This window comes from Arachis hypogaea, chromosome 4 (assembly GCF_003086295.3).
Source record: "Arachis hypogaea cultivar Tifrunner chromosome 4, arahy.Tifrunner.gnm2.J5K5, whole genome shotgun sequence".
Taxonomy (NCBI): Eukaryota; Viridiplantae; Streptophyta; class Magnoliopsida; order Fabales; family Fabaceae; genus Arachis; species Arachis hypogaea.
In genome coordinates, this window is record NC_092039.1 from 120,554,068 (window position 1) to 120,564,140 (window position 10,073).

The 10,073-nt window shown below is 29.2% G+C and overlaps 1 protein-coding gene across 1 annotated transcript; it reads right to left on the bottom strand.

Moving 5' to 3' along the window:
* Nucleotides 1–3,594: 3,594 nt before the first annotated feature.
* Nucleotides 3,595–8,442, bottom strand: LOC112797637 (V-type proton ATPase subunit B2). The gene is made up of 15 exons (XM_025840674.3): nt 8,228–8,442; nt 7,912–7,980; nt 7,652–7,707; nt 7,435–7,533; nt 7,269–7,328; nt 6,488–6,599; nt 6,203–6,411; nt 5,854–5,982; nt 5,486–5,623; nt 5,050–5,200; nt 4,879–4,961; nt 4,562–4,609; nt 4,412–4,465; nt 4,217–4,300; nt 3,595–4,124 (listed from the first exon to the last, which is right to left on the bottom strand). Exons 2-15 carry the CDS (start codon nt 7,970–7,972, stop codon nt 3,939–3,941), a joined length of 1,470 nt encoding a protein of 489 aa, XP_025696459.1. The 5' UTR covers nt 7,973–7,980; nt 8,228–8,442; the 3' UTR covers nt 3,595–3,938.
* Nucleotides 8,443–10,073: the final 1,631 nt, after the last annotated feature.

Genomic DNA, 10,073 nt, shown 5'->3' on the forward strand with positions numbered 1-10,073 from the left:
CGAAAAGAATAAGTTATCCATAATTCCATATGTATTATTGAGAATATCTAATAGTATATTATTATTCTTGTTATTGTTAATGATTTCAAATTAGTAGCTATCAATCATGGGAGGGTTTTACTTATCAAAATAATTTCTATGAAATTATATTAATATAGCTACATATGTAAAACATTTTATATGATAGATTTAAAAAAATAAAAAATAAAAATATTGTTTTTGTACCATGATCGATATATATTGTTTTGAAAATTTTGAAAGTTGGAAGTCTGAGATTACTAAAGACGCAATTAAACAAATTAAAGGTATCATACATCTAAGCCTGATGATGCTGTAATAACTAATAATTAATATCAAGTATGGCAAATATATATAAATACAACACCCTGCTATATACATATATAACCTTAGATATTTGCAAAAACCCAGTATATATAGTTCTCATACACTGGCACTACTGCTTCCTTGGGAAATATATTCAAGTAATTTCTACTTTGCAAATCCTTTAATTTGAGTGACTATTCACGTAAAATATTTTTATATAAAAATAATAACTAAAAATTAATATTAAATAATTTAATATATTTAATTAAATTATTTAATATAACATATATTATATCTATGTAAAAATATCTTCATGACCTAATTTAGGTGTCATCTGCTTAATTATTAGTATTTCTCTAAAAGGTTATATAATTACAAAACATTTTTTTTTTCATGGCATCCTCTAATTTGAGAAGTTAAGAACTAATTCATCCCAATTCAAGAGGTCAATGACTAAGCTTTAGTTTGAATAAACAATTTAAATAAGTTCTTTTGAAAAAAGAGCTTAAAGTATAAGAACTTTTATTAATAACAGTTTAAAAATAAATTATTTTGTGTTTGGATTTTTAGTTATAGAAGTACTTATTTTAAAGTTGTAGCGTTTGGATAAATAACTCAAAAAATACAATTTTTTCCACAAAAAATAGATATTAAAATAACGATGATAACAAATACTTTTCAATATTAAAAGTTAATTTTCTATAACCTAATCACTAATATTACAATTATTTAGGCAATTAATTCTTTATTTGTTCTTTTATTAGTTCTATTTTTTAGGTAGAAACTGGTTCATCTACTTCATCTTCACCCATAACAGTATTCTTGTATTTGGTAAATAATAATAAAATTTTAATTCACAATAATCTTGATGACAATGCCAAAGAAATTATTATATAGTTAGTATTTGCTGTTTTATTGTATAAGATATGGTAGATAAAAATAAAAAATAAATATAAAATATGTGTCAATGTATATTTTGTTACTGTTTTTTATTTTTTATTTTTATTTCAATTAGAATTACCTCCTCTTTTATTGGGGTCAAAAACTTACTATAACTAACTATAAAAATAATAATAGTTATATAAAAATAAAATCACATGAGAAAAAATAAAATTAAAACTGAGATTTTATACCACACACAATGTTAAATACAAATTTAATAATAAAAATGGAGTGGTAAAATAATAATAATAAAAAAACTGGAAGGAATATATGCAATAGGTGGTTCAGATGAAACATTATTTTAAAATGGTGGTAGAGGGTCAATATTTTCAGCAGATAAATTATTACATGAAAATGATAATGGAAAGCCAATGTTTCTAGGAGATGGAACCTTGGATAAAAATAGTGGTGGAGGACTAGTATTTCTAGTATTTTTTACAGTCAATAATGAAAGTAGATTTTTTGTTTTGAGGTCATTTTTGTACAGGAATGATAGAATGACTTATCGAGGATGAGAAGTCATATATTTCTACTTCTTCAAAAAGCTATGAATTAACTTTTCGAAAAGTTAAAAGTTCTTTTTAAAATAGTGCCAAACACGCGTACTGTGACTTTTCATAATTCAAAAGTTAGAAAAAGTAGCTTCTACTACTTTTCAAACGGGTTCTAATTCAACTAGAATCTGAATTTCATTTAAGGGTCTGTCATTAGCCAATAAATTAATGTATACACAAAATAAAATTCGAACTTTCGAGATTTATTTAAACGGAGAGATGAACTGATCATTCGACCAATTCAAGTTGGTTAATTACAAAAAAACTTTAACAACTATAATAACTAGCACTCTCAAAACATACTAATATTAACTCATAAAGTCTATATTTTTTTCTGAAGTTTTAAACTAATAACTGAGATGCTTTCCCGAATGTAAGTACTAAATTATTAAGATATATTTATCTATTGAACTTTAATGTTTTAATGTTTTGTGATAGAAAGTTATCACTAAAAAAAAATGGAAAAAAAAAAGATGCTTTCATCATATATATTTAATGCGCTCAAAGGGTAATTATGCTTTGAGTGATATATGTATCAAACTTGAGGAGCTAGTCCATTGAATTTGGGAATCAACCTTTTGTTTATTATTGAGCAATAAAATTTTGTGACATTTTATTTATTGATAAAAATAACTTGGTTTTGGTGCCTTTCCTCAACATACTTCATTTTGCACACTGATTTTTTTGAAAACCAACTACTGAAAGGGCTTTTATCTTTCAATCATTTCATAGTGTGACTTATCTCTTGAGAATCATCAAAAGTTGAGGAATCTTGAGAACTTGATACTTGATGCTAAACATAAATTATGCTTAAGCTTCTTTATCTTAAAGGTTGTTTAAAAAAAATTATGTCAAAAATTTGATTTGAAATAAGAAGATGAAATGATTTCATTTGATGATTATGAATTAAACATATACAGTATACACTATGTTCATTAAACCACCAAAAAATATCTATTCGTTTAGAAATTGATTATTTTGTTTTGAATATATTTCAACTAAAATTGATTTGATTTCATTTAATTTTAGAATTTTATGAAAAAAGAATAAATAAGTTCTTGACCACATTTAAGTCCTGACATTCTCAAAATCTAGACACATTGATTTTTACTGTTCACTTGAATTTGTTAGACCCAACCCAAAAATTAAACGTGATTCTTTTTGTACTAATTTAGCCAATATAGATACTCACGTGGGAAAATTTTTAAAATAGGACAAATTAAACCTAAGAATCAATGTGTCTAAATTTTAAAGAGATTAAAGACTTAAATATATTTTTAAATGCTCAAAAACTTAAATATCCATAAACCAAAAAGTCAAGATCAATTTGTTTTTTTTCTCGGATTTTACACTTTTACCCTCTCCTTCTCTCTAGTTAATCTCTCTGCTCCTCAATCCTTATTTCCGTGCTTATCAAGTGCAAAATGATTGCATAATCAATAAAATAAAAACAATGACTCTAGTTTCTTTATTGTTTTTTTTTTTGAAAGCTTAGTTTCTTTATTGTTAGACCATCCATCATCCAACCATTTTCACTTTCTTTTTTCCTTTGGTTTGGACCATTTTTGGTTTATTTTATTAAAAAATTTCGACATATTAATCTATAACGAATGCAAATGCGCTTCCAAAAAAAATAGAATAATGTAACATTCTTTAGTAAATGACCTGCTATTAGAAATAAAAACAAATTAACTGATTTTAAGCTTGTATTTTTTATAATCTTATTAAAAGAACCTAATTAATAATTTATCCTTGTAATTCTAAACAATTGATATAAAACACAACTAAAGCCATAAATTACAAGGTTAAATTAAACAATCAAGCATACAAGGGAAGGCAATGTCAACAAAATTCTAACTGCACTGAATTGAATCGAATCCTTAACAGTGCAATTAAAGCCATCCCAAAATGATAACTAGCTTTCTCCCCTCACCACCCCAGTGGAAAAATGAAAATATAAAGATCTAAGTTCTAAGGGGTCTCATTCTCATCACTAACATTTATTTTATATATATGCTGGACACAAGATATATGGACTCTCTTTAATTTTTGGCTGAGAAGATCTAAGAAATATATAAATCAATAAAAAATATGAGCATGAGCATGCCGGCTATGACATCAATTACCGGAATCTCGGCTGTAGAACTGGTTGAGGGTCTTGGCCGGTATACGGTGAAGAAGCTCCCGGGGAAAGATCCGAAGCAAGGTCCACGCAAGATCTAGTGACTGGAAGATGTTGCGGGTGTCATAAGCTCCTTGCGTCACAAACTTTCGCTCGAATTTGTCCAGAAATTCCAGATATAGCTGTTAATCAAAAATAAAAATTATTAATACCACTTCAATGAAGATTTTTTCAGTGTCAAGTGAAAATATCTTGGGATAAAAAGATTACAGACCAAGTCCTCAGATGAAAGTGCTTCTTCTCCAACCACAGCTTTCATTGCCTGAACATCCTTTCCTATGGCATAATTTGCATAGAGCTGAAACACAAATAAATAAACAAAATAAAGACCTATAACATAGTTTATACTTTATAGACAGATCTTTTTTAGTTTATTTCTTTTTGAAAAAGTAAACAAACAATATCAAACCTGGTTGGATACATCAGAATGATCCTTTCGAGTCATTCCCTCGCCGATGGCACTCTGATGAGAAGCAAATGTTGCATCAATATAATTAATGGAAAGTGGAAGAAATCACTCATGCATTGAAACTTTTATCAGATAAAGAATCAACGTTACCTTCATCAATCGAGACAGTGACGGAAGGACATTGATTGGTGGATATATCTGCTCAATACAGAAGAATATGAATGTTTAGTTTGAATCAAATATTAGAATCCTCATAACAACTCAATATTTGTGTAACCTATGTAAAAGATCACCTTAAGTTGATTGGATATAAGAGTAGATCATGGTTCACTTCAGGCATTAGTGCAAGAAAGAATATAGTAAAAGCCTATTTATAAACTAAATATCATGTAATATACATTTGGATGCATTCTATTCTGCATTTCATGAAAATATTCGAAGTAGCAAAGAGCTTCGACATAACGCACCTGCCTGTTATGCAGCTGTCTGTCAATGTATATCTGTCCCTCGGTAATGTATCCTGTAAGATCGGGAGTTGGATGCGTGATATCTGCAAAGAAGTTTGAGAAAGATGATTCGTCATAATTTAGAGTGCATAAATCCAACTGAGCTGATAAAGTACAATAATATTTTATCACCATCATTTGGCATAGTTAGAATAGGAATCTGAGTAATAGAGCCTTTTCGCCCCTCGATTCTTCCAGCACGTTCGTATATTGTTGCAAGATCTGTGTACATGTAACCGGGATAGCCACGTCGTCCTGGCACTTCTTCTCGGGCAGCAGATACCTATAGGATCCAGAGTGAATGATCCAGCTCTCAATCGAATTGTTTGAGAAATACTCAAATATTTTTATGTTATTTGACTTATATCTCATGCTTGAAAAATAAGAGAAAAGAAGTAAGAAATGTCTCTAGCAAGTAGCAATTACCACACAATCCTAAATTATTTCCTGTAGACATACAAAGAATCAAGATCATAAGAGAATGACAAAGGCTGCAAACAGTTTATCATCTCCTTTCTCTACCTTAACTTCCACTTTTAAAATTAGAGTTGAAACATTTTAACATTACCTCACGAAGAGCATCGGCATATGAACTCATATCTGTGAGTATCACAAGAACATGCTTGCCACATTCATAAGCCAGATATTCAGCAGTAGTAAGAGCAATACGAGGGGTGATGATACGCTCAATTGTAGGATCATTGGCCTGTAACAAACATAAGCAGTTTAAGCAAATCAGAAATCAAAATTTGAAAAAATAATCATGGAATATTACCCCTAGATATATAATTGCCAAGATATCAGATCTTAAATACATAAAAAAAGCACAATAACTTTTTTCAGAATTACTATGAAGGAAATTGAAAAGTAGAAAAATATAAATAAAAAAATGAGGAACAATAACAGAACACTTGCATAACGGTCTTGAAGATTTACCAGATTCAGGAAAAGGGTCACTCTTTCCATTGAGCCATTCTCTTCAAAGTCACGCTTGAAAAACTGTGCAGTCTCCATGTTAACTCCCATAGCAGCAAACACGATGGCAAAATTGTCGTCTTCTCCACCCTGTATATATTGATATATGTCAGAAACCACATTCATCATCTTACAATGCAAGTTTAAATAAATAAAGCAAAATCGACCATATGTAAGAAATCAACCAAGCTAGGTCATATCAACTTAATTTATACCCTCTTCGAAATATAATTTTAAACAGAAATCATAAATCATCTCTCCCATTTGTTGTTAAAAATTAGATTAAATTCATTTTTATATTCAGCTATACCTCAAGAAGATTATCAGATTTCTCTAATCGCTTGACTAAGCCAGCCTGACGACATATCTGTGCAGCAATTTCATTATGGGGGAGACCAGCAGCTGAGAATAGAGGGATCTTTTGACCTCTAGCAATAGAATTCATGACATCAATTGTAGAAATTCCGGTTTGTATCATCTCCTCTGGATAGGTTCTCTCACTAGGATTGATGGAACTTCCTGAAATATTGGGAGAATATTAAGAACATCAGTAATAAACATACAGTTTTAGACCTCCCGAGGAGAAGTTATATACCTGATATGTCCAAGTAAGCCTCTGGTAATATGGGTGGACCATTATCAATGGGTTTTCCCGAGCCATTAAATATGCGGCCAAGCATGTCGAGCGAAACAGGAGTTTTCAATACCTAGGAATGTAACCAAACATGGAAAAGATGAAACTCAACAGCTGAACTGATTCAAAAGAATCAAAATAAAAAAGAATTCCATAATCAATAGTCATGCATAAATTGGTAGAACAGATAAGAAATTAAATGAACACTATCAGAATGCAAAAGGATTGTCAAATAGAATTGCCCCTCTATAACAAGTTTGATAAACAAACACAAATCCGAAGCCATACCTTATGAAGGACAGAACCTCAAAAGATCATAACTCATCCATTATTTCTTATTGAAGTTGGTTTTCCCAATTATCATGCCTGTAGTACTCTACTATACAATAGATGTCTCCGCATTATTTATCATGTTACCATTCCAAAAATAAATACATAAAATCAAATATATGAACTAATCAAGTTAACTCAAGCAATGCAATCATAATGGAAATAAAACCTCCTCCTCCCTAAGCACATGTTATTCTAGTTCGCTTATTTATTCACAATTATAATTTAGAAGATAACATATTTGAAAAACCAATTGGTCCCGACCCTATACTAACTACAACCAAAATATAGCTCCCAAACTAACAATGAAGTCAAAACAGCAGAAATTTCATGAAAAATTTACAATGAATTTGCAAACTCAATTTCACATGGACATCAAGCTAAAGTAGAAAATAATAAAAACAAGTTATACCTCTCCAGTAAATTGCACAGTTGTAAACTTATTGTCAATCCCAGAGGTACCTTCAAAGACCTAATCCATGTAGCAAAACAGTGAATAAACTTCATCCCAGTTTTCATGATAGCAGCCCTAAATGATAATAGCACATGCATATTGGAGTTAGGCAGTAACCACTCACCTGAACAACAGCTTTCTCACCATCAACTTCTAGAACTTGTCCACGCCGAGAAGTTCCATCCCCTAACCGAATATTAACAATCTCTTGAAATTTTGGTCCCTATTGCAGTTGATCAGTATAAAATTCAGTCACACCGCGCAGAAAGTGATACATTTCATTGAGAAAAGTTCAAAATTCTAGAATATGCAATAAGCATAGCATCAAAACTAGTCATTACCTTAACTTTATCAAGAATAACCAACGGTCCAGCAACACCAGACACAGTTCTGTATTCTGCAACATCAAAAAACAATCTTATTCTTGCCAATGTGATAAACTGGTCAACGCAATAACCATTCAAAAATACTTTTCTTCCCCACAATGACAAGCACAAAAAAGTAATGGTGATTTGCTAATTCATCAACCAGTGAAACACATACTCAGAATCATAACATAAAAGTAAAAAATTAAAGGGTAAAAGAGGTGCCATATACTTACCCATTCCAATCTCCAATGTTCCCTCCTCCTCCATGTCAGGAATGTTTTGAGCCACACCCATCCTTGGAACTTCAAATAATAACCGTTTCATTCAAAAAATAATTAGTGAAATTCAAATACCCACTAAGAATTAAGAGAAAGTAAAATCAACCAAACAGCTTAAAGATTAAAACTTTGCAGTGACCCTTTATTATTTCAGTGTGCAAGTGATCATGGTCTGTTTCGCTGGGTTGGAATTAAAAAATATAACTTTTTCTAATTAAAAAAAAGAGAGGAATTATTAGAATTATTATTATGAAGGGAGTAAGAAACCAACCAGAGAGATCGAAGAAGAGAGAGGGAAGGTGTGTGAGTGTGTTTGATCTGTGAAGAAGAAGAAGAAGAGAGTGTGATGTTGATGGTGTTGTTGGGTCACGGATCTAAGATGAACCAAACAAATTCACGAACCATCATGGAAATAACAATTATTTTGTCACATACATGGAACTATGGAACATACCCAATAATTACTAATTACAATATCAGAATTTTAAATGTTGAAAAATAAATTTAGAATTTTATAAAGAAATAATTTTTTTGCGCTAATAAAATTCATACGTTTAAATAATTTTTTTAAGTAATACATTTTAAATTTAGTTATTTTGCTAATATAATAATATACGATAAGTTGTTTATGTTATACTACAGTATATAAAAAATAAATTAAAAAATTGTTGTCTTTATATTTTCTTTGTACTATCTTTTGATATTATTCTTTTGTTTAATTAATTCCTTGCAAATTAGTTTGGAAGTTTTGCCTTTTGATATTCAAGGCATTAGATATTTAGGGAAAGTATTAGTTTGATCATTAACGTTTGAGTCAAATTTTAATTTAATATCTAATATTTTAAACGTTTTATTTTAATTTTAAAATATTTCAAATAGATACAATATTGTTCTACAGTTGAATTTGACTCGAATAATTAACGAAAAAATTTTTACATTAGTAATTATTGGTAGGTCGGTTTTATTTACAAACTGAAATTGAATATTATATTAACTTTTAAATATATTATTATTCATGCCAAATTTAATTCTGGGATAATATTAAACCCATTTAAAATTTTGTAGAATTAAAATAGGATATTTAAAACGTTAATCACCAAATTAAAATTTAGTCTAAATATTACAGACCAAAATAATATTTTATCCTAAATAATTTTATATAATTTTTTTGGCAAGATCTTCATATACTTTTTTTTAATTTATCAAGATATCTCCTCCCTAATAATAGAAAGAGAGGCTGATCTTTTTTAAAATAGTTAAGTTTGCCTTCTAAAGTATCGTCCTCACTAGAAATCAAAAGAAAATATTACATATAACTATCAGATATATTTATTGTTATTCCTCATGATATGATTGTTTTAAGGATGTAATGTGACTATTAAGAAAACATTAACAAATGAGAAGTGAAGGTTTCAATCACCTTTGAATTATTTAATGGAATCCACACTAAGAAATTATATTTACTGCCGAATCTCAATTTTAATTAAAACAAAATGAAAAAAAAGTGTTGATCTTTGGATAATGTGGGGATAAGGGGGGAGAATCAATAAATGAATCTGATATTCTTTTTGTTCTAATTTCTACATAATTATATAACTCTATAAGGATTTCTATTATTTAAAAGTGAATGATATTTAATTATTTATAGTAGTTAAAACTATAGGTTATGATGATATGCAAAATACTAAATTTCACAAAAGAAAAATAATTGGTTGTATTTAACTATTTATGTTTCACCTTGTGAAAAAATGCCAAATGGGATTATCCTGGATTCATGGTTCTCAAAGGTAACCAATTTCCAACTAAATATTCAGTCAATTTTGTGTTATTATCTATATTTTTAAAAATTAATCAATAAAATACAAGTTGATAGACAAGGTGGTAGTTACAGTAAAGGATATCATGATTAAAGGATGCATATGATGAAGGGTACTTTGTAAACCATCATAGTACTAAATTGAGGGCAGTATATTTCATGAACTGTGGCAATCTTTCCTCTATTGTTGTGTGGCCAAAAACCTCAATGATTGCAAGCTAAAACTGAGAGAGAACTGTTTTTTTAGGTGTACATGATGAGTTAGTTGAGTATTGGTACTTTAGTTGGTTTTTAACCTTTG

Coding starts and splice junctions, on each gene's coding strand:
- LOC112797637 (XM_025840674.3), bottom strand. CDS start 7,972: ATGGGTGTGGCTCAAAACATTCCTGACATGGAGGAGGAGGGAACATTG. Junction 5,624..5,853: donor TGACCCTTTTCCTGAATCTG/GTAAATCTTCAA, acceptor TGTTTGTTACAG/GCCAATGATCCTACAATTGA. Junction 4,466..4,561: donor CACTGTCTCGATTGATGAAG/GTAACGTTGATT, acceptor GCTTCTCATCAG/AGTGCCATCGGCGAGGGAAT.